Below are 27,692 nucleotides of genomic sequence, written 5' to 3' on the forward strand. Positions count from 1 at the left end.
GATACTGCATGGACTCATACTGTATCTGTCAATTTTTCTTTGGATATTGATTTATTTGTACATCTAAGTGCAAATTAAGGCACAATAGAATTGAAATTACTGAATTTCACACTTAAACTCCCCACTTGACACCCGTGAACTAAAATGAGTCTAACAGCCCTGATTTTAAGACTTAAACTTAGAGACTTAAGAAAATATGAATAATCAACACTAAATTAAGCTTTTCAGATTGTAGTGATTTCCCAACGTGACACATTGTTGAGTATGCTGTATCTCACTTTGATATTGTGTACCCCCAAAATGAAGACAGAAAATTCCAAAATTTTGTGGAAAAAAAAGACAACAAAAATACACTAAAATAAACTAAATCACCAAAAAATGACAAAAAAGACAGCAAAAATATGTAAAACAAGAGCAATCAGAGAACGCAAACCTCCGCCAAGCGCCAAATCTTCTCATCCCATTAATAACCATTCAGTAGCTCCAAAAGTTGGATAAATCGCGATGAAATGCGCAATCCGGATCTAATATGAATGAAACTCAGTGCAGTAATTGAGAAACCTACCTGACATAACGGTGTCAAAATTCATAAAGATCGGTCAATCACGAACCAATATTTTTCTCAGTTTTTCAAACTGATCCAGAATCAGTACCATATGGATCCCGTCCAAAATGTAATGGAATCCTACATGGCATAAGGTCTATCTTTGGTCAAAAATTTGTAACAGACAAACATTAAAAAAGTAAAATAAGTATGTGTTCATTTGGGAGCTTATGTAGAGTTAATTATGGCCAAATGAGTATGTATTTGGTTGGATGTACAAAGAGGTGTACATACTCTGTAGTGTTATAAAGGGGTATATTTGTGGGTGCAAAATAAAATAGCGTGTGAGATTTCCCCGGTTTAATTCTATGTACATGATCAATTGACAAAATAAAGTTTGCACCAATGTGGTGATTTAGGTAGAATCTGATAAAAGACACAAATTAGTACAAATAAAATTATTTATTCAACATTTGTTAGTGCAAGGGTGCTTATCGTGTGTGTGTGTGTGTGAGTGTGTGTGTGTGTGTGTGTGTGTATGTGTGATATTATGGTTAGTGCTGTTTATTGAAAGTGTTAAGGTGCTGTTAAAACCTTGCCTCACACACTCATTCCGTGACTCACATCAGGTTGAAATGCGTGTGTCTCAAGCCTAATATGTGAGACTTGAGAGCTTTGCTAGTACTGTATATCAGTGAGTGTGCGGCTGCACAGACAGCCCCCCCCTTCCGGTCTAACCCTCCATGGGGTGTAACCCGTGTTGCTTACGCAGTGATTTCAAAATAAAATGAAAATAAACATTTTGAAACGTAATCACCAAATAGGTCCAAAATAATGGATGCACACACACTGTGTGTGCAAGCTTTTTAAAAAGCTTCAGCTCGAACAGACACTGCGTCAGGGAGATATGCGCTCCACAGACAGACGGTCACTGCTTTAATAGATAGTGGAATGAATTTTGATGAATTCATGATTTTTGTAATTTTTCAAAAACCAATGAAGCCCATATTTTAAATAGTCAGGATGAACATTCCAGCCCTCCTCCATGGAGTGAAGTGATCATTACTTATCATCTACCTGTAATATATACTATATTATCAGTTAATCCTTTGATGTGGAAGGTTGCATACTGACCATTGCTCCGGAACAATCCCATACTTCCCATCTAAACAACAAACTGGTAGCTCACCTGCTGTTTCACAGTCTTGGTGTCCCACAGCAGTAACTGGCCAGAGGCTGGTATGGGAAGTCTGGAAGCTGATTCATTGTTCCCAGATCGATTTGGTGCTGCAGCTGAACAGACGAATGAAGAACCGCTTGGACTGCAGGCTAATGACAAGATACTGACAGAGAAAAGAAACACAGGTTGAACGTCGCTCTTTAAACATTCTGGTGCAAAATCAATTCTCCAATCTCAACCAATTAAACTGTGAAACATACATGCATTAGTAGCTGTAGCATTTATTGCATGTTTACACAAGTTTAATATTGTGTGCATTCATGGGATTGTGGGTAAAATCTGTGATTTATACACAGTGCCTATTCATAAACTGTATCATATTCGCATGTGGTACAAAACCTGCAACGTGGTTAGATAGAAAGATTTACCGAGGATGAGTGTCATCGATGTTCATCTCATACAGATTCTTCTTGGCCTCTGTGTCATAGAGTCGCACCGTACCAACACCGCTGCCGAGTAACAGCTGAACACACACACACACACACACACCTCTTTCAACAGATGATGCTTCACTTCAGAGCAACAGCACGATGATCATCAAACATTCACATGCCAGGTATGTGATCTATCGTTAAACGACGATTACAGTCAGGAGACAAAAAAACAAACACTTTGACCTTAAACATTTAGAAAAGAACATCCAAACAAAAACAACAATTATGTCTTACAATACAATAAAAAGGCTAAATCGTTTTGAAAAATTAAACCAAGTACAAACTAATATTAAAAGTATGACAGAGAAAATAGAACATAGTATTGGATTATTAAAAAATGTTAAATTTAGCAAATGGTTGTATTCATAGTATCAGAAGCAATAACTTTACATTATGTGCCAATGATTTCTGATTTTTCATATTACAAGAGACATTTGGAGTACTTGTCATAAACACGTTCAACATGAGTCAAACTTAAAGCCTGGGGGCTAAATTGGGCCCTTTAGAGCATCTCATTCAGCCCACACGAGAACGTAAAAACAACAGGAAAAACATAAAAATCATTGTGTAATTTACCAAATAACTTACTTATTGAAATGAATAGAAACTCCATTATGTTGTCAGGGACTCGCAATTTCCCCGTGCCTATGTCATATGGTTTCAGTTTTCTTGAGGAAAGGCTTAGTGCGTGGATAAATTAAAGAAGTACTGTGATGGTGTGTCGTGTCCTCATACCAGTCTGTCTGGTTTGGTGGCCCACTCCAAAGACAGCAGAGGAGACTTGGACATGATGGTAGCTTTGGTCTGCATGATTGGGTTGAACGACCACACCTGTGGAGAAGCAGGGAGAATAGTTTATGTGTTTGAAGAAGTTATAGCAGAGCATCTATTCATATTATCAACACATATCCATCTAACCTTTACCACTCCATCTACATCCAAACTAGCAACTCGACGCCCAGAACAGTCCACCCTGTAGATCAGATGAGATGAGAACAAAGGCAGGTTAGGATGCTGGGAGGTGTTTTGGGTGGTTCTTTGTGTGAGCCGAGCTGAAGGCAGACCTGCAGTGCATGATGGAGGAGTGATGTTCCCCATACTCCTCCTGGCTGAGTTTGATGAAAGGCTGCTCTGCTGACAGACCCCCCCCGTCTGCCCCCGCTCCGTTAGTCCTGCTGGTTGAAGACTCTGGAGGATCAGTGCAGGTCTCTGGAGGAGGCTCTGTTTCCACCACCTCTACCTTTTTCTCTGGTGTCTACAGGCGACAAATGGAAGAGTACAATAAGTACAGAAAGTTCAAATCAACTAATGCAAGCTAGTGATACAAAAACCAAAGCTCTCTGAACTTTAAATCAATACGAAGCTCTTAGATTGATATGATTCAGGGTTATAAAGTTATTTTTAGCTAACTTTAAGCTGCTGGAAATAATATGTACCGGTATATATTGTCCTGGTACAGGTGTCATGTACTGAGATTGTTTGTGCGCATATATACATGCATGCACATACGCACTACCAGGAAATTAATTTTTGCTATAAAAAAAATTCATTTTTGTTTTCAAAGTGAACGGACACGTGTTTTATTTGTTTATTTGATTATGTTAGGGTTATAATCTCAGTATGGAAGTAAACTCAGACCGTGACACCAGCTTCAAGCTAAAAATCAAACATTTCCTTTTCAAAAAAAAAGTATCTCTTCTTGTCTTACATTAGTTTTTTAATTCTTTTGTGGGCGGTCTTTGAAAATCTCTGAAATGCCAGCATGAAATTGTTCATGAGTTTTATGAATTAAATGACATGTTGATAATAACTAATTCCAAATTAAAAACCATAATGTAACCGTGGTCATTGTCCGAAAAAGTTTTATCGGACTGCATCTAAAATCACCAATATAAGCGCTCCAAAAACATTTTCCGCTCCAGCACTTTTATCCATAGGTGACTGTGGTTCACACTCCAACAAAGTAAACTACTGTTGCTGACTATTGTTCTCTGTTTGAGTAACGTCACTTCATCAAGCATTTTCTAACATTCCACGCTACAAAATAAGTAATAAAAGTATGTATGATTCGCACTGATATCGTATCGGATCAATATCGGTATCGGCTGATATGCAAGGGGCTGCAATATCGGCATCATATCGGAAGTGAAAAAGTTGTATTGGGACATCCCTAATGTGGAGTACAGAAATACAGACCACTGTGCAAAGCCTTCTCCAGAACATCCCAAAGATTCTCAGGTCTGGACTCTGTAACGTTTAATCTATGTGTGAAAAACACGTCTCAGAGTCCCTGAAGAGTCTAGCTGTTATGGTTTCATTCATTCAGACAACTATTTTGGTTGAAGTTATCAATAAACGTGAGCCACTATACAGTACATGGTTGCATAGTGGCTTATGGTACCTGTGGTGGAGGTTTGGAGAAGAGCTCCTTCCTTTCTTTCTCATGTTCCTGAATCCGCTTGTTTCGGGGTTTGTGGTTCGTCCCTTGGTTTGTAGACTGGTTGCTACACTGCTGCTGCTGCTGCTGAGAACTCCCAGTTTCACTGGTTGATATCTGGCCAGAAGCAGGCAGTCCCTCCTTTACTTGGACTGCCTCTTTGGACTTAACAGACTAAAAAAAGGGAGTGGTGGAGGAGGGGGAGGGGGGGGGCAGTATTATGACGGTGATCAGAGAGAACCATCAAGATGTTTTCTTATGGGAAATGCTTTGAAAACATGAGACACTGACTGATGTACAGCTCTGCTCAGTCAATGAGCCTGATTTATATTACTGACACTTACTCAGAGTTGGTATGAATGAAAAGGAGATGTTCTGGGACCTGATTGGTTGACTGGTCCTTTCGACCCATTGCTGCTTGGCTTGGTGACGATCCTGCAGAAACTGGGGCCGGTTTTCCAGGAGCGCGTCTGCCCTGTGGTAGGAATGCAGACAAGAAGTTTCTGGAAGTAGTGGTAACCGTGCTGACGGATCGCTGGCTCGACACCAAGTCCCTGTGACGGCGGAGAGAAAACAGTGAGTGAAAGAAGAACTGGAAGAACTTACGCTGTCAATTCTGTCCATCTGGCAATGGCCGTGGTTCTGTTGCATCATAAATTGGATTATTTTGTTTTTAAGGAGTTCTCACACATGAGAACCTTCAAAGAGCTTTAGACTGTTATATACTGTCACGCACCAATAGTGACGGATCTGTTGTGCAAGGCACTACCTCTCCATCAATAGCAGAGATGTTCACAAGTAAGCTCAGGTCCAGGTCAAGTCTCAGGTATCTTGATGATGATGAGTGGTCTTCAGCTACATACCAGTTTGTCTGCTTTGAGCACAGATAGCAACTTGGGAGTTAAAGGTCTTGCTCAAGGACACTGAGGAACATGGATACATGGAACATGGAACATGAATGTTTTTTTTTTTAGCTCCTAATCGATCAGAGGTACTTCTGAGTTCTTTATGCGTTGACAAATGCCCTAAACACAACGGTGGCCAGGAGTCCTAAAACCCCACCAGTGAAATTTCGTAACATGGCTGAATAAAGGCTTCATTTTTTTTGTAGAGTCATTCCAACATCACCGTTGCTAACCCCTGTTAGCATCGGCTGTGTAGGGTTAGTAGCTATTGAGGTTAGATAGAGACACCTTCCTGAAGCACGTTTTAGAGACAAACAACAGGTTAAATTTGAGAATATCAGGTAAATATCAGGTTATAAAATAACCTAGAGGACCGAGTTTGACAGAAACCTGTGTGGGTCAAGATGAGCCTCTTATCAACAGAACAAAGATCAGCTTGTGCCAGAATGATGAAGAGAAAAGTCTGTAGAAGAGAAGGTCCAAGGTCCAGGTCCAAAGCAGACCACCTCAGCAGTGGAAATGGTTGTGGTAGTTTGATAGTGTATGTAAGTGAAGCTGCTGCTTCCCGGAGATTTACTGATCATTGGACTGCAGACAGAAGCAGCAGCACCAACTCTGGGAATGCTGAACTCTTAGGACAGAGCTTGAGGGAAAGACCTAAAACATGCTGAGAAAGCAACTGAAAAAGGTCTACAAATGAAAAAAGACCATTCTGCCTTTGGTGATTCTGTCACTTGATCCAAATAAAACAGAGATTTCAGCTGCTGAGTCCCAAAGAACAGACAGTTCTGTATTATGATTCCTGCATGGTTTATCTGGTTTAGAAGTTAGAACACTCCTTATACTGCCTGTAAAGCTCTTCCAAGGTTGATATTTTCTTTTTCTACGCGAGCCTGAAAATGTCACAGTAATTTAACCCTGACGTCAGACTGTCAGTCAAAGCTTATTTTAATCAATAAAGCAGGGCAATGGTAAACTGGTGATGGGAGGGGCATAGCCCAGGGAGAATGCAGGCTATTGTTTCAAGTTGTTTGGTCATTCAATCAAGCATCAAAATCCCAAATATGATCATTTAAAAATTCACATTTTGATTATTATTTTTGATAATTTTATTAATAATGTGTTGGTTGTAAAAACATGTTCTGAGCTAAATCTGAGTCAACATAATTCAGTGATAAAAAAAAAAAAAGGTTTTTAATCAAATCAGAGCATTTTACTATCAAACTAATTTTAGAAATGTAAATCTTTGCCACTCAAAGGTTTGTTCTGATCTCCACTGTAAACAAGCACATTGACATTGTGGGAAAGGTTTTGTGCTTTGCATTGTGGGATGTGGGTCCCACATCCCACAATGCATTCGTACTGCGATTTCTTGTGTTTGCCCCAAAAAAACAAAGTGACTTTGCAACACATTTCTGGTGTTTTCACAGACTGGAAGGTGCGAGAATAAAATGATTGATGTTTATTTTGGGGTTTACACGGAATAATTCCAATCCAGCCGAAATGTAATGTCTCGAAGAAATCACAGTAAGTAAGAATGAAGTAAAAACACTTCTATGCATCTATCTAAGTGGCTCCACATCACACAATGCAATGCACAAAACTTTTCTAACAATGTCAATACAAGTCTCTATAGTGGAGATCAAAACAAACTTTCAAGCAGTAATTTCTACCTTTTACATCAATGTTTCAGGCAAATGATCTTGGATTCATCGATCTATGAGGCCTACACTTTGTCTTTATCTGATTTTTTTTTTAAGTTTTCATGTCTGGGTTTGTTGGAAGTTTCAAATAATTTCTTGCGTCGACCCAGTGCAGATGAATAGTATTAATATAATTAATGAATGTGTTTGATTAGGAGGAGAGTCACAGTCCTGCCCTCAACCTGATTGAGAGGCCAACCTCCTCTTCCAACATCAGTGCCTGACCTTTCTTTTAAATCCATTGAGGATGCAATAGGTTGACAGGCTCAGTGATACCATAAACCTATGAATAAAAACATGTGTCAGCATGCACGTGTGTTTTTCAGGTCGTTGTGAAGCCCTCTAGTGTGTAAGAACTACAAATAAATGCATCGTACGGACAAAAACAATTCATCATTCGAATTGTTTATTTCCAAACATCAGCCACAACAGTACAAACGGTTTCGATTTAACAATAAATTAGACCTTTTTAAAATAGCTCCTAAATAAATTCATTTCAATCATTATTTGCTTCATTTGGAGTGACACTATTCTTTACTGTTAATTGGGGATAAAATTATAAGTGCGCGCTGTTAAAACATCTTTCAGCATTCATGGGAACATTAATAGAATAAAAAGACAGATAACTTTACAAGCTCTCTTTTCATCATATCCTCCCCTTACAATATACTGCTTGTTAATAATATAGTTAGCAGTGACGAGTATATAAGACCAGAATAATCTATTCCAACCCTTTTTGCAGAACAAATGCAGCTGGAAACAAGCTTAGCTGTGTGAGTTTAGTGAAGCTCTCAGGGTTCTAAGTAAAGTGCTTTCAAGTGAGCATTAAAAAATTACACTATTTCTTCATAACTAACTTTTCAGAAATCCTTTTGATGATTTGATGGCTGCCACCTGCACCACAAATAGGGCCTCTGATTTTCCGTGATCGTGGAAAACGAACGAAAACAACAAAATTCATGTTCTGGCAGTGAAAAACTTATGTGACCCCCCCCCCACCTTATTTAAAATCAGGCTCCAAAATGACAGAGAAATACCAAACATGCATGTTTTCCGACAGATAGGTTGCTATTTTTCTAATTTAAAGTTAAGGGTGCGGCCAATACGCAGGTGCGCTCTATGTGAGAATTTTTTAGTCAGTGACATACATGTGTCCGGAGAAAGCGGGTGGCAAAATATTACTGACAGTCACCCCTATGATTGAAGCGTAATGGCCATTGAACATCAAAGTGAGCTGAACGTTCAAAAACCAGCATCGGATAATGTCGGAGAAGAGAAAGCTCTCACAGTTTTAATAATGCGTTGTGCTCCGTATGCAGGACGGTGTCCAAGTGAATGGAAAAAGTCATAATCTGATTTTGAGGTTTTTTGATTTTATTTTCTGATTTTGAACATTTGTTTTTGTTTCATGTGCCTTAAATAAGACTGCTGATTGTTAAAAAGTAAATACTGGTAATAAATTGAAGTTTCTGGACCGGGGAGCGGTGCTGGCTTGTATGCATTTAAGGCGGGAAGAGCATATAAAAAGTACAATAAGGTTTAAAATGTAAGATGTCTCAGCCAGTTTTTAATAGTAGGAAATAATAAACATCATAAAGTTGTCAAATCACCACATTAGGTTTGTTCAGAAGCGATCGCGATCAAATTCTGACTGGGAGTCCGGACTCAGCGTGATCTCTCCTGGGACTGAGAGAAGAAGAACTGACGAAGAGAAAGAAGAACTGACAAAGAGTAAGAAGAACTGACAGATGAAGCGCTGTATATCAGTACTAAAAACTGACCATAAAAAGCTGTAAATGGATTGATATGCAGACGTGGGGCAGTGAGGACGTCATGTGCAGATAAAAACTCATCAGTTGAAACTCATCATAATACACCAAATATGGCTATTTCATTTTAGTCCGTATATGTATATATTCTGTGTCTATATATTCTCTTTTTAACTTGTATTTTTATTGTGCATTGTCCTTTCTTGCCTAATGTGTTCCCTCTTTCTTTTCTGTGTGTGTATATCTTCCATTTTTCCATTTTTTTTATTATGCTGTTTTATTTTATTTTATTGATCTGCTGCTGAAACTGTGCCATTTACCTCTTTGTGGGACTAATAAATGTTATCTTTATCTTTTTAAACCAAACGGGAGTATAGCAGCCCGCCTACCCGCCCGTTCTGATAGGCCAAGCCGTTTGAAGGGCACCCTGATCAGCCAATAGGGTGACGGTGCGACTTTACGTAGATTTTTCTTGGAAAATTGCAAAATTATTGGAATGCGGCCAATACAGCGGTGCGTTCAATAGCCCTGAAAATACGGTACACTATATTTCTCATGAGAAGATGGGTAACTGTTGTCATGTCCAATTCCACCCATAATCCTGTTCAAAATCTCACGCTATGTGTTACAGTCCGTCTCATTTATACAAGCATTCTCTTGCTTGCTCTCAACGAAGGTGGATGCTTTTTCTCTTGCTCCCTCCCTCCCTTATCTGCCCTGCTTGCTGCTCTTTGTCTTGTACTGTCTGTTGTCAGAAACTAATAGGAGCCTCTCTCTGCATCTCTATCCAAAACCAAAATTATGAGATTGATCAGCTGGTCTCTCAATGCAATCGACCACATTTTTTGGGCAGAGATGAGCCCGCCTGTCTTGACGGAACGTTCGCAGCCGTGTACATGATGGACTCTTGGGAGTGGAGGATCATGTGCCAGTCTACCCTGCCCGTTGAGGATGTCTAAATAATTGGAAAAACGAAAACAGGTATTCTGCTGTTTGGAGCTGGCAGTTTTCTGATTCATCGCAAAGTTCGGATAACGTTGGCAGCTGTTTTGGGAAGGCTGCCTGTCATGACTCACGATTGTGGAGGGCTCTTAACACTCAGACTCATGCAATAAAAATACAACTTTTGCTTCTCCGCGGGATGGAACCTAACTTTGAGTTGACAGCCCAGCTGAAAAGTTGATGGCCACCATATTGGATACATTGCTCCGAGACCCGAAGTCAAGGCTGCCAGAAATTGTGCTTAGCCTGGCCGAAAATAATTGTTATCTTCATTGACTCCCCCAGACAGCCCACTATCTCAAGGCCAATTTCTCTCTCTATTCTCCAGGATGTCTGTGCCGAATTACGCTCTGCCCCCTACTCCTCTCCCCTTCGCCGCCACCACCTGGGAACTTTGTTTCTGAATCAGATCTCTCCAAGGTCATTTTAACGTCATCAGATGACAGACTGTGAGAACTGTGCTGAGATGAAGCGATCAAGCACACTCATACACATACATAAACTCATCTACACTCACATCCTTGACTCAATGCCTTCTTTGGGCCCCGTTCCCCCTCCCTTCCACTTAGTGGCAGCAGGAGGGGTGAGGCGATGCGCCTGTGTGGCTGCTGCCTGCCCCCCAGCGGCTGGCTGCAATCTTCCACCTGCCTTGGTGTAGATGTAGAGTTGGGTATCATCGGCGCAGCAGTGGAAATGGAGTCCATGGTGGTGAATGTTCTGACCGAGTGGAAGTATGTAGATGGTAAAGAGGAACGAGTTGAGCACTGAACCTTGGGGGACACTGTGGGTGACACAAGAAGTGTAGGAGTTGCAGTTGTTGAAGAAAGGGTGACGGTCGGAGAGGAAGGAGGTGAACCAAAGGAGTGCCGGTGATGCCACTTGATTGTAGACGATGGAGGAGGACAGTATGTGTCAAATGCAGCGGAGAGGTCGAGGAGGAGGAAGATGGATAAGGAACCGGACTCAGCCACAAGGAGGAGATTGTTGGTGACTTAAAGTATTGCTGTTTCTGTGCTGTAGTGTGAATGGAATCCGGATTGAAATGTTTCAAAGATATGAAAGGAGTGGAGATGTTGGTGGAGTTGGGTGATGACGGCGCGTTCCAGAAATTTAGAAAGTAGCGGGAGATTGGAGATGGGTCTGAACTTGTCACGGTTGTTGTGGTTGAGGCCGGGTTTCTTCAGGAGCGATGTGATGGTAGCAAGTTTCAGCGGGGATGGAAAAGATCCACAGGTAAGGGAGGTGTTAATAATGCTGGTGATGAGGGGGATGAGAGTGGGTATGCAGGTTTTGAGGAGGGGAGATGGGATCGGGTCAAGCTGGCAACTGGGAAATTTCAAGGTTGTGAGAAGTTTGGTGGTGTCGGAGGGGGACAGAAGAGAAAAAGTTGGAAGGCTATGGAGTGTGGGTGGAGTGAGATAATGTTCTGGGGGAAGAGTAACGAAGGAAGTGAATGCAAATGAATGGTGTATGGTATGGATTTTGGTATGGTAAGATGACAGGAAGTTATTGCATTTGTCTGCAGTGAATGTGGAGGTTATAATGTGAAAATAAATGCAGAGTATCATCTGCAGTGTGTTGCTAATGTGTTGTGATGAACAAGTGGTTCAGATTATGACCGTATTAAAATCTGAAAGTACAAAGACAGCTTTAGCTGTTGGTGTATTAGTTTAACTGGTGATCATTTCACTTGGTGACACATCATAAGCATTACACCTCCAGTCACATGGCTGCATGGCATGGGGGTTTCATCCAAAATGGTACTCAGATGACTCATGAATAATGTTCTGGGATTATGTGCACACATTTCAATGGGATTTCTCCCATATACAGTTAGCTCTAAGGGTCTAACAGTGTGGCTAACGGACATTTTAAGCTCTTGCAACGTAATCCTTTTCCGTAAATTGTCTGAAGCAAATAAAATGTAAAATTGATCACAGTAGTCTACTCTGTTGACCCTATTTAGCATGTTTGTTTAAAGTAATCGAAACAGGGAAAGACAACATAGAGGACACTACATGGAAATGTGACGCAGAATTGGCTAAACCCTGAATTGGGAAATTTTTGAAACAGAAAATCAGAGGCCCAACACAATGCTACCAACACTGGTTCACTGCCAAAATTTGACAATGTGCATGGAAGTTTCAAAGCAGAATATTATTATTGTTTGCCTTTGTGTGCGTTTCCTCATTGATGGGAGAATGGGATCCAGTGGTCAGAATCACCAAGAGGGTGTCAAGAGCAAGTTGGGTTACAAGAGAGAAAGAAAGCAAACAGAAACTAAAGGTAGATACAGAACAGAGCAGCAGCCATCTAAGTAGCAGTGACTCAGTGTAAAAACAGTGATGTTAGTGTCTCACAGCTCTGTGTCTCCTAGTCGGTCCATGTTCTGGACATACAGCGGCAGCTTGTGGTGGACCATCTGATCACTGTTCCTCTGCTCAGGATTCTCTGTCTGTAGAGTGAAGAGCTGCACGGGACCAGAAAACACATGAAAACGGCTCAAACTTAAAAATGAAGATCAGATACCATTGCACAGAACTCATCCCAAGACTACAAAGGTAAACACCATAGAGCTGCAGAGATTAGTAAAACACACAGGGGTTACAGTCTGAGAGTTGACTACCTTATTGATGTCTTTTCAATTACGCATTCAAAATAATCATCTAATTAAATAAATATATATCTATAAAAGCAAGGAACATCTGTGTGTGTGTGTGTGTGTGTGTCCGTGGAGCGAATATCTCCACGACGGGGTATCTGTTCGAGCTGAAACTTTGTCAACGGCTTGCACATATCCCGAGTGTGTGCATCTGTTATTTTGGAGTAATCTGGTCATTCCAAAACCAATCTAAAACCAATTTGAAATGACCAATCCACACTGTGGAACTCCTGTCAAACATTGTTTCAGAACACTGATTATGTCATCAACAGTGATGTCATCAGAGTTCCAGAATGTTCAAACAGGCAATGTCAGCAGTGACTTCACCATCAGTGTTCTATTCTATCCTAATGCTAATGCTAAGCTAATGCAGTGCGACGCTGTCTGTCTGTACACGATAACTTGAAAGGTTATGAACGGATTTTGATGAAATGTTCAGGAAATGTTGATAACAGGTCAAGGAACAGCTGATTAAATTTTGGTGATGTTCTGGCAACCAAAAGAAAATACATAGATACAGTATATATATATCCCATTAATTTTCCCATCCACACTGTGGAACTCCTGTTAATGTCAATATGAACACATACCTTCGATGGGCACTGTACTAGTTTTTCAAATTTATTTATTTATTTATTGATATACATTTTTTTTTTTTTTAAAAGGGATCAACTGTTTTTACAAATATGGCCTAAAATCTTTGAAATGTCCTTATGAGAAGATCAATGTCCAACAAAATGCATTATTTTACACCATAAAAATGGGACTATTTTACCGTTTTAAAACCTGTATACCACCATCTTGAAATCACGTGATTGATGACATCACACAGTGCCATTTGCCTGTAAACATTCAATTGTTTTCTATTGGAGTGAAGCATTCAGCCTGCTTTTTTATACACAATGACAATATGTGCTGCTTTTGGTTGCTCTAAAGATGTCCATGTAAATCTCTTTGGTTTACCGAAAAAGGATAAAAACAGCTGTGACCCGAAAAATAATCTATGACCACAGTAGACAATTAAGCAGAGAAGAAGAGCTCAGTGCGTCGCTGACACTCAGGTGGCTGAAGTTAGTGAGTAAATCACGGCCTGTTAAAGACGCATATACCCTGAGGATAGAAGTCCTTTTGGGTGGGAGTCCTTCAATAAGTACATTTCAAAGATTTTAGGCCACATTTGTAAAAACAGTGGAGGATCCCCTTAATAAAATGTCCTCACCATCTGACGGAGTTGTTCATTCTCGTCTGTCAGTGCGATCATCTTTTGGACATCAGCATCGAAGCTCAACAAGACTGGCTGAGGTGGGAAACAGTTAAGAAAGAGACACCATAGACACGAAAAACAAAACCTTTACACATCACATAAAACCTGTCCCCGTGATGTAGGCGTGGCCTTGCACAAACACCTGGACCAGAAGCTCAAAACAAAATTCAGCAGCAACAGCAACATAAGTTGTTTGGCTTTTCATTTTTCATGGGTGAAACACACACACACAGCTCTATTGCTTATGCCACAAACGCATGTTCTTGACAGATATGGCACTTTTTTTAAATGGAAACAAACAGGCTTTCCAAAAAAATGAGATTAATTGGAAAGAAGCCTTGTTACAACAAATAAATAATCTACCGAACACTAATTTTCTTTCTTTATTTGCTACGTAAAGGCAGATTATCCATTAGGTCTGTGTCAGTAAAAAAACATGCACAAATGTCACCACGCACAATGGTGCAAACCCCATGGAATCAAGAATGTGCCTGTCAAGTACACAACACAGTGTGCACGATGCATTTAGCTTGTTTGCCACTTATGAATATGTAATAATGGTGGATGAGCTTTGGGGCGCAAAAATTGGGGAGGAAAAAAGGTACTCTACAATTTCTCATTAAAATAGGGCAGTATTTACGTCAGATATTTGTTTGGACCAGCAGAGGGCGCTGGTAACCCAGTGGTCGGTTGGCATGCAGATATTCTTGCAGTGAAGAAGAAACGCTATGCGCTAGCAGACAGAGCTAATAGAAAAACGGGACTTTTACAGATATTCACGTAATATTACAGATATTCTTACGGTGCTAAAGGGGTAAGGAATCATTTATGAACATGTTTAAGAGTAGAAGGCGGCCAGAAACAAAGTAGCAGCAGATTCCGCCAGCCGCCCACACTTCTGGACAAGAGATATATAGCGCCCTCAGCTGTTTAAAAAAATTACTACGATTCAATTTTCAGAGTATCGATGTGAACCATGACACCTATGAACCGATTTTTAACTGCCTTACGATTAATTGTTACATCCCTACACAATAATGTTCCCCACCATATCATTGTCACTGGGTGAATTATGAATGTAATTGATCGCCACAATATCATCCATTCTATGAACACCATTGGCAACAGAGAAGCCCCACCCCTCAACGCGCTGGGCGCATCTTTGACTCTAGTGACAAGCGTGTGTTCAATGAGCACAAGCGTCCAACTACGTGCGTGAGGCACAATTTTGACGTCCGAAACGCACTTGGTGTGAACGAACCATAACACTGAAGTAGTGAAATATTCAGACTCAGTCAAAGGATATGCATACACTGGAAAAGAACTGACAGGAAGTTGTGCAGAGAGACCAGAAACGTGTCGGCCCATTGGCGGGAGAAGTACACAGAGAAGGTGGGGTTCTGCTCGGGGGAGGGGACGAACGGCAGGATGAACCAATCACGCCACTCAGCCTGACCCTGCAGCTCCTGCACCTGCTTCTGGAAGAACTCCTGAGTCTTCTCCACGTTTCCTTTCTGCGAGCAGAGCAGAGAAGCCTGTCTGTGTACTAGTCATGATAATAGTGTAGTGCAGTGGTTCCCAACCTCTTTTGGATTGTGACCCCATTTTTAAATCACAAATTTATTTTTTTCTTCTTCGAGAATTAGCTTTTTTATCACGTTTGTTATAATGTGTTAAGTTTCAAATAGAGAGTAGCCAGGATTAGTGTACAAAGTGATATTTTTATACTGAATTCTATTTATATATGAATTCATTTATCTTACCATATTTATATTTGAAAAAGTGAAAGTATAAAATAGTTGTTTCAGATTGTGTGTTTGAATTTGAAAAACAATTGTGTTTAAAAATGCAATTTTTTTTTTTTTTAGTATCAATTATTTCATGCGACCCCAATTAAATTTGAGGCAACCCCAAGGTTGAAAAAGCCTGGTGTAGTGTGTTTGATGACAGGAGTTACCTGGATAGTGTTGATGACATAGTATCTGTACAGACTGGTCCTCAGTTTGGTGACAGTGGACTTGTAGACGTCTTCCAGTCTGCAGAAGAGTCGTCTGTCCAAGTAGCGCCAGTACTCTTTCATACCGAACAGGTCGAAGCTCTGCACGAACTGCTGCAGCTGATCAATGATCTTATCCACCTGCACAGAGAAAATCATCAACAATGTTTTTTTCACATGTGCAACAGCTCCATCAGTCGTACCCTGAAGCCTTTCTCCTTGTCTGCTTTGATCTCGTTGTCCAGATGTTTCAGAGTGCTGGTGAAGCCTCGGTAGAGCAGATACTCCCTCACGTTCTCGTCCGTGCATTCCACTGCAGACGCCATGCTAAATGCTAATAGCTAAACCTGCAAGGACACAACGCAACACAAGTGTGAAGCAAACAACTGCGTCACTTTTAACACCCAATATACCAAAAAATGTAATATTTGTTGAAACATTGTTATACTTTCAGTGTTAAAATGGCCATGTCTTTGATTTCTTTACACCGACACTAAATTACATCAACAGGAACTAACAGACATGCAAAGGCATGAAAAAGGTGACAAAAAAAATAAAAAAATCCATCACAGGGGGGTCTGGGGGTGTTCGTCATTTTAACACATAAATAAAGCAATCTTGAACACTCTGAACAGTACAATAAGGCAAAATACACTAATTTATTCAAGCAAAAAAAAACGCAAAAAGCATGTATTAACGCCATTCACGTTGTGGTTTGTGAAAAAAGAATAAAAATATATATATGATAAATTGTGATGTTCAAGTAAAAGTACCTAACATTTGTACAGTTATTCGCCACCACTGCTGCTAAGCTACTGGTTTTCTAGTCCTTTTAACAGTTTCCATCATGTGCCTTGTTTCTTTCCTCTTTTAGTCTGGACACGCCTCTCAAGCTTTCTTTGTGGATCCATGAGCTTTTTACCAGAAACTCTTTCTTTCTCCACTGCTTTTGCTTTGTTCTCAGCTGCACTGGTGGATGGCTGACTTGAGCATTTCCATGTAGGGTGAAAAAACCTTGATTAACAGGACTTGCACAGGGCACTACAAAATATTATTTATTTATTTTATTTTTTTTTTACAAATTCCATCCCCCAACCCGCCAAAATTTTTGTTCTTTTTTTTCACGTAATTTATTATTTGATTTCAGTATAAAAAATAAATAAATAAATAAATATTTTTAGCTTTTTTTTTTTCAGAAAATGTTGGTTTTCAACTCCTGTGAGGAAACAAAATTAATAATAATTTGAAAAAGAAAACCAATATTAAGCAGAAATGTATTTATTCATTTTGAACGAACACAAAACGAAAATGGATGAAAACAAAAGCAAATATATCAATCATAATACACATTTGATTTGTTCGACAAGGGAAAGGAAGAAGCCATAGGCTCGTCAAGTCCTACCCCCATTCTTCACCATTAACAAACGCAAAATCTAATGAAATAAACTAAATTAAAAATATAAATAAATACTCGAATCGAGCTATTGAGAAAAACACAACAAAAAACAAACAAATGAACAGGCCCTATCAACATCTGTCAGATTTACATTCGCCTTCATTGCTGTACTTTTTAAAGATAGATTTTTTGTAATTTCTTTTTAAAGTATTATATTTCTACTTAGTTTAATTGTGTCATCAAAATCATTCCACAAAACCATCCCACAAATGGAAATACAAATACTTTTTAAATTAGTCTGCATACTGCTGTTTCATGTTTAGTCCCCCCCCCCCCCCCACCCAGTTATTATCAAAGTTAAACATAAAGAAGAAAAATCAAGTTGCTGTATATGTTCATCAGAAGATATTGATCATTCAGAGGACAAATCAGTTCAAAACTATTTGCTTCACAACATCCTATTCATTATTTATTATTAGTGTTTTTGCACATTTTCACTGAAAAAAAGAAAATGCAGTGTTACACACTGCCATCATAAAATGAAGTGCACAAAAATATGAAAACATAATCTTTCGTACTGTGTCAATTTAAACACTGATCTGAACAGATTATATGAAAATAAAATGCCTGTGCATACATAAATATTGCAGGCATTACACAATGCCATCATAAAATCATGTGCATCAAATAACCTTTGCAACACATTGAAAGCATTGAAATCACTGAAATATACAAAAATATTAACTAAATACTGCCCCCCAAAAAATAAAAAAATCGGCACCCAAAAAATTGCGATATATCGTGAATTCATTTTTTATTTTATTTTTTAGCACCCCTAATAGTGAAAATTGACTTTTTAATTTGTTTTTGTTGAATTAGAAGAAGGGAAATATTTCAGGTTCAGACTAATCCATCTTTAAATGAAATATATTTGAAGATTTATACGTTTCCTTAATTTGAGTGTAGTTTTAAGAAGGTGGTCACTGGGTCCTGAAGTCACACCATTTTAAAACTAGTGTTTTTACTTTAACAACTAAGCAGAAAGCAGAAGCAGATAACTGGTTTCCATTGAAGGACTTTATGTTGAAATGTATGTTCCACCAATAGTCAAACTGCAGCCCAACAGTGTCAGACTGACACCAACTTAGCTTTAAACCATAGCAAACTACCCTTATTAATACATTAAATAAAACATTGAAGCACACGCTCACAGTTAAACACAAAAATGCAGAATGTGTTAAGTCCAAAACGTCCTTACCTTACAAACAAAGAACAAAACCACCGCAAACACATTCACACCATCATTGAGGAAAACACTTCCTGTTGTCTTTCCTCCTGACGGTCATGTGACCGAGCAGCCAATCATAGAGCGCCCTCTGCTGGTCACAGCAGCTCACTTCAGACTTCTTCTTCTTCGTTGGTTTATTGAAGGTTAGCAAACAACTGTAGGTGCATTTCCGCCATCACTGGTAAGGAATGTGAACTAAGAAGCAGGAAGGACCTTTATTTGTTAAATTAAATCATGAAATAAATAATTAAAAAAAATAAAAAATCAGTAAATAAATACATAAATAAAAAAATATATTATATTTATTACTTTGATTGTTTGTAGTACTGCAAATAAATGGTTAATAAACACTGTGTAGAGCATCATAAACATTAGTTGAATGGTCATTATAAAGATAAATTGATTATTGTAAAACTTTAACAATTGCTTTATAAATCATTTAAATATATGTTAATGAATATTATAAACTTGCAATTAATTCTTGTAATATTTATTACTCATTAATTATTAACTAACTAACTAACCCTAACTCAGATCACCTGGTTACCTGGTGATTTTTTAACCCCAAAAACCTTTTTTTTTAATCTAAAAGTGCTACTGGAGCCCCGCTCATAATCATGCATTTTTTGAATTTCCACTAGTGGCAGTTGTTTACAGGTAGTCATGGTAACGCCGGTTATAATTTGAAAAATATCAGAATTAACCGCAGTGTGAGTTTTGCAGCAGGATCAACAACAGTGACAGCACTAAAGACTCACACATAGAACTAAAGGAGGTCTAATATCCTTAAAACCAGCCCGTAAACATTGACCAGCAGAGGTCAGCAGTGACCAAGGTTTGTGACCAAAGCTTTTTAGTAATATTACAAACTTTAATCATACATTCAGCGATATTCCTGAATCAAGTTAGGAAATACTGCTTTATTTGGAATATTGCAAATATAGTTATTTATTCAGATAATTTCCTGAATCTAGTAAACATTTAAATGAAAATATGTGTTTTATAATATTGAAAATGTAGTTATAATCCAGTGAGACTTAACGTTTTTAGATTTTAACTGATATTTGTTATGTATTTATTTATTGTTGATTTTTCCACTCTTTCATTTTTCATACCAGTTTGAACATCTTCAGTCTCAAACCAGGAAACCGGTCTTGACAAAGTCTAAAGCCAAAAGGTTTAAGGTGGACAGGTTGGAGATGTACCCGAAGGATGAGGTCCAAGGGTCCGGACCTGCCCCCCTTGATGACTGCCTGACCAGCCTCAACTGGCTCCAGAACGTCTCCATCCTCAGTGCAGACCCGGAGCGGCCCAGTGGCCCCGGGTGTCCCTCCTCCCAGGAGCAGCTCTTCCATGAAAGCTTTGACACCGACTCTCCGTCCAGCCCCGCAGCAGGACACACCGCAGCCACCGGGATGCCTCAGTACCTCGGCAGTGACTCGACCGTTGGTCCCCTGTTCTCCAGGTACCAGGGTTGGGGTCAATTATAATTGCAATTTCTTAATTGATGATTAATTACAATTATGGCGTAATTATATTTGTAACTGTAGTTTTAATGTTGTAATCATAAGTCATTTTTTATTGAGTTTAGATACTTGACTTTGTAATTGTAATTGCCATAAAAATCCTATAAAAATTGTCAATTATAATTTAACACATGGATCCATGTTAGAGTTCTAAGTTCAGTTCTACACATATGTAGTTAACAGTTATTAAATCATGTTTCATTTCAAGCTTTCTCACATTTTATCATTTGAACAAAAATGAAACTGAGTGTTATACTGATATAAAAAATACTCAGACACACACACCAAAAATATTAAAAAACCTATATTTTCATTGATTAGGAAGCCTAACAAGGTAACCAATAAATATGAAATAAATTACATGATATATATTTGTTTTTATTTTACAGCTGATTTAGGACCAGTTATCATAAGAGATGCTAACAGAAAGCTAACACAAGAGGAAGGTTAACTTTCTTTAGGTTATTTATTACAGTGTCAGTGATTAATTGTATATGAACTTTAGTAATTGAATATGTAATTGTATTTGATTTTGAGGTTTAAAAAAATTGTAATTGAAATGTAATTTGAAAAAATTCTGGTCATTTTAATCATATTTGAATTGTTAATTGACAATGGGTAAATGAAAATGTAATTATAACTGAAAAATGTAATTGACTCCAACCCAGGTACCCTCACATCCAGATGCAGCCCATCCCTCTGGTGGAGGTGGACTACAAGACCAACCCCAAAGCCAAACCACCTCATTCCCACTCCTCTCTCATCTACATGGCCATGCAGGCCAGCGAACAGCCCAAAGTCACTTTGTCCACCATCTATAAGTGGATCAAAGAGAACTTCTGCTACTACAGACACGCAGAGCCCACCTGGCAGGTAAGTGACACCCACTTTTATTATTTATGACTATCCATCTCCCTTCATTTATCATCACTTACTCATATTTGCTCAATGGTTTTGTAATAAATCTTGCTTTTATTGTGTCTTTGTTACAGAACTCTATTCGTCACACCTTGTCCCTCAACAAGAGGTTCAAGAAGGTCCCTCGACAGAAAGACGAGCCCGGCAGAGGAGGATTCTGGATAATCAACCCAGATCACTCAGACATGTGTGTCAACAGACTTTCCAGACGCAGGAAACGTTTCCAGGGCTATCAGGACACTGCAAGCACTTCTTCTGTTAATGAAGATATGAGTCCTGAACAGAAGACCCTGTCGCCTACGGACAGTAGAGGGACCACAAGGTCTACAGAGACACTGCTTGATCTTGACATTCTTGCAGCAGCGTGTCTTGAAGTTTTCGGTGGGAATTGTAGCACCTTGGAGGATTTGGACCTCACCTCTGCTGTTAGGGTCCAGGACTGTGAGATGGAGGGGAAGCAGCAACCAACAGGAGAGCAGGAAAGGTGGTGGGGAGGAGGAGAAGATACCATGAACCACCAGCTGTCCTATGGCTACATGGACCTGTTATTCTCTGAGCAGTCAGAGGTAGGAGAGGTGCAGCCATTGGTGGAGGTCACAGTGGGGACAGAGACCGTACCCCAAACCCTGGATCAAGGCTTTGGTCTGAGTGAGGGCTTCTTCACATCTGCCGATGACCATCTACCACCAACAACACTGACTGTCCTATAACAAACCACGTAAGAATCTTTGTAATATGTATATATTGTATTATATGTGGAAATATGTTTTAAGTTTGTATTTCTTTTTTGATTTTTAATTCATATTTTGTTCAGTATTTTCATTTGTCTTTTGCTATACATTTTTGTGAACTTTGTTTATATATTCGTTTTCATCATATTTTGCTCCCTGGGACTGAAAATTCTTTTTTTTAACTTTTTCACTGAAAGTTAAGGATAATAATATCAAACCAACACAGCTCGCCATGAAAAATGATACAATGAAGGACAGACTGAGGACACAGACTTTATTATCTTTTTTATTATCAATCTATAATGCAAGAAAGGTTTGTGGGTGTGTGTCTGTGTGTGTGTGTGTGTGTGTGTTTATAACAAAAATAGTAAATCAAAACAAAAACTAAACATTTATACAAAAAGTACACAAAACGACAATTATAATTTAACACATGGATCCATGTTAGAGTTCTAAGTTCAGTTCTACACATATGTAGTTAACAGTTATTAAATCATGTTTCATTTCAAGCTTTCTCACATTTTATCATTTGAAAAAAAATGAAACTGAGTGTTATACTGATACAAAAAAAATGCACACCAAAAATATTAAAAAAAACTTATATTTTCATTGATTAGGAAGCCTAACAAGGTAACCAATACATAGGAAATAAATTACATGATATATATTTGTTTTTAGTGTATTTTACAACTGATTTAGGACCAGTTATCATAAGAGATGCTAACAGAAAGCTAACACAAGAGGAAGGTTAACTTCATTTAGGTTATTTATTACAGTGTCAGTGATTAATTGTATATGAACTTTAGTAATTGAATATGTAATTGTAATTGACTTTGAGGTTTAAAAAAATTGTTATTGAAATGTAATTTGAAAAAATGTTGGTCATTGTAATCATAATTGAATTGTTAATTGACAATGGGTAATTGAAAATGTAATTATAACTGAAAAACGTAATTGACCCCAACCCAGGGACCCTCACATCCAGATGCAGCCCATCCCTCTGGTGGAGGTGGACTACAAGACCAACCCCAAAGCCAAACCACCTCATTCCCACTCCTCTCTCATTTACATGGCCATGCAGGCCAGTGAACAGCCCAAAGTCACTTTGTCCACCATCTATTAGTGGATCAAAGAGAACTTCTGCTACTACAGACACGCAGAGCCCACCTGGCAGGTAAGTGACACCTACTTTTATTATTTATGACTATCCATCTCCCTTCATTTATCATCACTTACTCATATTTGCTCAATGGTTTTGTAATAAATATTGCTTTTATTGTGTCTTTGTTACAGAACTCTATTCGTCACACCTTGTCCCTCAACAAGAGGTTCAAGAAGGTCCCTCGACAGAAAGACGAGCCCGGCAGAGGAGGATTCTGGATAATCAACCCAGATCACTCAGACATGTGTGTCAACAGACTTTTCAGACGCAGGAAATGTTTTCAGGGCTATCAGGACACTGCAAGCACTTCTTCTGTTAATGAAGATATGAGTCTTGAACAGAAGACCCTGTCGCCTACGGACAGTAGAGGGACCACAAGGTCTACAGAGACACTGCTTGATCTTGACATTCTTGCAGCAGCGTGTCTTGAAGTTTTCGGTGGGAATTGTAACACCTTGGAGGATTTGGACCTCACCTCTGCTGTTAGGGTCCAGGAATATGAGACGGAGGGGATGCAGCAACCAACAGGAGAGCAGGAAAGGTGGTGGGGAGGACGAGAAGATACCATGAACCACCAGCTGTCCTATGGCTACATGGACCTGTTATTCTCTGAGCAGTCAGAGGTAGGAGAGGTGCAGCCATTGGTGGAGGTCACAGTGGGGACAGAGACCGTACCCCAAACCCTGGATCAAGGCTTTGGTCTGAGTGAGGGCTTCTTCACATCTACCTATGACCATCCACCACCAACAACACTGACTGTCCTATAACAAACCACGTAAGAATCTTTTTAATATGTATATATTGTATTATATGTGGAAATATGTTTTAAATTTGTATTTCTTTTTTGATTTTTAATTCTTATTTTGTTCAGTATTTTCATTTGTCTTTTGCTATACATTTTTGTGAACTTTGTTTATATATTCGTTTTCATCATATTTTGCTCCCTGGGACTGAAAATTCTTTTTTTTTACTTTTTCACTGAAAGTTAAGGATAATAATATCAAACCAACACAGCTCGCCATGAAAAATGATACAATGAAGGACAGACTGAGGACACAGACTTTATTATCTTTTTTATTATCAATCTATAATGCAAGAAAGGTTTGTGGGTGTGTGTCTGTGTGTGTGTGTGTGTGTGTGTTTATAACAAAAATAGTAAATCAAAACAAAAACTAAACATTTATACAAAAAGTACACAAAACGACAATTATAATTTAACACATGGATCCATGTTAGAGTTCTAAGTTCAGTTCTACACATATGTAGTTAACAGTTATTAAAACATGTTTCATTTCAAGCTTTCTCACATTTTATCATTTGAACAAAAATGAAACTGTGTTATACTGATAAAAAAAAAATGCTCAGACACACACACCAAAAATATTAAAAAACTTATATTTTCATTGATTAGGAAGCCTAACAAGGTAACCAATAGATATGAAATAAATTACATGATAAATATTTGTTTTTAGTGTATTTTACAGCTGATTTAGGACCAGTTATCATAAGAGATGCTAACAGAAAGCTAACACAAGATGAAGGTTAACTTCATTTAGGTTATTTATTACAGTGTCAGTGATTAATTGTATATGAACTTTAGTAATTGAATATGTAATTGTAATTGACTTTGAGGTTTAAAAAAATTGTTATTGAAATGTAATTTGAAAAAATGCTGGTCATTGTAATCATATTTGAATTGTTAATTGACAATGGGTAATTGAAAATGTAATTATAACTGAAAATTGTAATTGACCCCAACCCAGGTACCCTCACATCCAGATGCAGCCCATCCCTCTGGTGGAGGTGGACGACAAGACCAACCCCAAAGCCAAACCACCTCATTCCCACTCCTCTCTCATCTACATGGCCATGCAGGCCAGTGAACAGCCCAAAGTCACTTTGTCCACCATCTATAAGTGGATCAAAGAGAACTTCTGCTACTACAGACACGCAGAGCCCACCTGGCAGGTAAGTGACACCCACTTTTATTATTTATGACTATCCATCTCCCTTCATTTATCATCACTTACTCATATTTGCTCATTGTTTTAGTAATAAATATTGCTTTTATTGTGTCTTTGTTACAGAACTTTATTCGTCAAACCTTGTCCCTCAACAAGAGGTTCAAGAAGGTCCCTCGACAGAAAGACGAGCCCGGCAGAGGAGGATTCTGGATAATCAACCCAGAGGCACAGACTTTATTATCTTTTTCATTATCAATCTATAATGCAAGAAAGGTCTGTGTGTGTGCGTGTGTGTGTGTGTGTGTGTGTGTGTGTGTGTGTGTGTGTGTGTGTGTGTGTGTGTGTGTCTGTGTGTGTGTCTGTGTGTGTGTCTGTGTGTGTGCGTGTGTGTGTGTGTGTATAACAAAAATAGTAAATCAAAACAAAAACTAAACATTTATACAAAAAGTACACAAAACGACAATTATAATTTAACACATGGATCCATGTTAGAGTTCTAAGTTCAGTTCTACACATATGTAGTTAACAGTTATTAAATCATGTTTCATTTCAAGCTTTCTCACATTTTATCATTTGAACAAAAATGAAACTGAGTGTTATACTGATATAAAAAATGCTCAGACGCACACACCAAAAATATTAAAAAAACCTATATTTTCATTGATTAGGAAGCCTAACAAGGTAACCAATAGATATGAAATAAATTACATGATATATATTTGTTTTTATTTTACAGCTGATTTAGGACCAGTTATCATAAGAGATGCTAACAGAAAGCTAACACAAGAGGAAGGTTAACTTCATTTAGGTTATTTATTACAGTGTCAGTGATTAATTGTATATGAACTTTAGTAATTGAATATGTAATTGTAATTGACTTTGAGGTTTAAAAAAAATTGTTATTGAAATGTAATTTGAAAAAATGCTGGTCATTTTAATCATAATTGAATTGTTAATAGACAATGGGTAATTGAAAATGTAATTATAACTGAAAAATGTAATTGACTCCAACCCAGGGACCTTCACATCCAGATGCAGCCCATCCCTCTGGTGGAGGTGGACTACAAGACCAACCCCAAAGCCAAACCACCTCATTCCCACTCCTCTCTCATCTACATGGCCATGCAGGCCAGTGAACAGCCCAAAGTCACTTTGTCCACCATCTATAAGTGGATCAAAGAGAACTTCTGCTACTACAGACACGCAGAGCCCACCTGGCAGGTAAGTGACACCCACTTTTATTATTTATGACTATCCATCTCCCTTCATTTATCATCACTTACTCATATTTGCTCAATGGTTTTGTAATAAATATTGCTTTTATTGTGTCTTTGTTACAGAACTTTATTCGTCACACCTTGTCCCTCAACAAGAGTTTCATGAAGGTCCCTCGACAGAAAGACGAGCCCGGCAGAGGAGGATTCTGGATAATCAACCCAGAGGAAAGACTTTATTATCTTTCTCATTATCTATATATATCTATATATATATATATATATATATATATATATATTTATTTTTTCCTGCAGTCTGTGCCTTTTCCTCGCCCTCCGCTCTCTTTTCTGTTTCAGGTGTCTTGATGCTGGAGATAACGGTTCCTGATCTTTGGCTCATGGCACAACTAATCTGGGACACTTTGGGCTGATCAATGGTTCGCTGCTCAACTAGTCTGGAACACTTGGATGGACTAATCCATGTTTCGCTGCTCAACTAGTCTGGAACACTTGGATGGACTAATCCATGTTTCGCTGCTCTACTAGTCTGGAACACTTGGATGGACTATCCTTTTATCCTATTCTGTTTGTCCCTCTGTTCACTAACCCCAACCAGTCGAAGCGGATGGCTGCCACCTCTGAACCTGGTTCCGCTGGAGATTTCTTCCTATAAAAAAAATGGAGTTTTTTCTTCCCACTGTCGCTAAATGCTTGTTCATGTGGATCTTGTTGGGTTCTTTCTTCTTTTTATTATGGACTTTATATTTTGTATGCGGTGCCAAGTGTAAAAATGTAATATAAAAGTTTTAGATAATACATTTTCATTATTTATCTCACTTTTCTCATATTTAGCACATTTTTCTACATTTAACACAACATTTAACCACATATATAGAGGTAAAAAAAAGCACTAAATCTAAATATATAAATCTAAATATAAATGGTATATGTTATATCGGTGAAGAGGTGGGTGGGAGCGGTTTTGTGTGTCTCTGCTTGTGCATTGGTTGAGGTTACAATGGGTGGGGTCAATTAGCATATGAACAATACATTTAAGTTCCACATTTAGATTTAGATTTAGGTTTAACATATAGATTTAGATTTAAACATTTAGATTTAACATTTAACATTTAGATTTAGATTTAACATTTAGATTTAGATTTAACATTTAGATTTAGATTTAACATTTAAATTTAACATTTAGATTTAACATTTAAATTTAACATTTAGATTTAACATTTAACATTTAGATTTAACATTTAACATTCAGATTTAACATTTCACATTCATATTTAACATTTATATATAAAATTTAACATTTAGACTTAGATTTAACATTTAGATATAACATATAACATTTAGATTTAAAATTTAGATATAGATTTAACATTTAGATATAACATATACCATTTAGATTTAGATTTATATATTTAGATTTTATGCTTTATTTTACCTCTATATATGTGGTTAAATGTTGTGTTAAATGTAGGAAAATGTGCTAAATATGAGAAAAGTGAGATAAATAATGTAAATGTGT

At 38.2% G+C, this 27,692-nt stretch overlaps 2 protein-coding genes across 7 annotated transcripts in view; one reads left to right on the plus strand and one right to left on the minus strand.

The window, feature by feature from the left end:
• wdr91 (WD repeat domain 91) overlaps window positions 1-27,692 on the minus strand; it is a 49,716-nt gene that overhangs the window by 7,508 nt on the left and 14,516 nt on the right. The window contains exons 1-13 of one of the 3 annotated variants that reach the window (XM_028462111.1): window positions 18,611-18,720; window positions 16,160-16,303; window positions 15,918-16,097; window positions 15,267-15,474; window positions 13,916-13,998; window positions 12,395-12,504; window positions 5,038-5,209; window positions 4,620-4,829; window positions 3,283-3,473; window positions 3,137-3,191; window positions 2,954-3,049; window positions 2,153-2,247; window positions 1,734-1,887 (exon numbers count right to left, since the gene is read on the minus strand). In XM_028462111.1, coding sequence (XP_028317912.1) covers window positions 1,734-1,887; window positions 2,153-2,247; window positions 2,954-3,049; window positions 3,137-3,191; window positions 3,283-3,473; window positions 4,620-4,829; window positions 5,038-5,209; window positions 12,395-12,504; window positions 13,916-13,998; window positions 15,267-15,474; window positions 15,918-16,097; window positions 16,160-16,282 — 1,677 coding nt within the window. In that variant the 5' untranslated portion in view covers window positions 16,283-16,303; window positions 18,611-18,720. Of the gene's footprint in view, window positions 1-1,733; window positions 1,888-2,152; window positions 2,248-2,953; window positions 3,050-3,136; window positions 3,192-3,282; window positions 3,474-4,619; window positions 4,830-5,037; window positions 5,210-12,394; window positions 12,505-13,915; window positions 13,999-15,266; window positions 15,475-15,917; window positions 16,098-16,159; window positions 16,304-18,610; window positions 18,721-27,692 lie in introns of those variants that run through there. The other 2 variants (XM_028462112.1, XM_028462113.1) reach the window with 2 other exon arrangements.
• LOC114472841 (forkhead box protein J1-B-like) lies at window positions 19,317-26,404 on the plus strand. 4 transcript variants are annotated; one of them, XM_028462117.1, is made up of 8 exons: window positions 19,317-19,475; window positions 19,759-20,105; window positions 20,835-21,039; window positions 21,159-21,732; window positions 22,801-22,989; window positions 23,109-23,752; window positions 25,958-26,162; window positions 26,282-26,404. In XM_028462117.1, the coding sequence occupies exons 2-5, from the start codon at window positions 19,840-19,842 to the stop codon at window positions 22,902-22,904; spliced, it is 1,149 nt and encodes a 382-aa protein (XP_028317918.1). In that variant the 5' UTR covers window positions 19,317-19,475; window positions 19,759-19,839; the 3' UTR covers window positions 22,905-22,989; window positions 23,109-23,752; window positions 25,958-26,162; window positions 26,282-26,404. The 4 variants fall into 4 exon arrangements, with proteins under 4 accessions (XP_028317918.1, XP_028317917.1, XP_028317916.1 ...); XM_028462116.1 differs by having other exon boundaries at window positions 25,974-26,162; XM_028462115.1 differs by lacking the exons at window positions 25,958-26,162; window positions 26,282-26,404 and adding exons at window positions 24,741-24,945; window positions 25,065-25,171.

Source organism: Gouania willdenowi, chromosome 12, assembly GCF_900634775.1.
Source record: "Gouania willdenowi chromosome 12, fGouWil2.1, whole genome shotgun sequence".
Lineage (NCBI taxonomy): Eukaryota > Metazoa > Chordata > Actinopteri > Blenniiformes > Gobiesocidae > Gouania > Gouania willdenowi.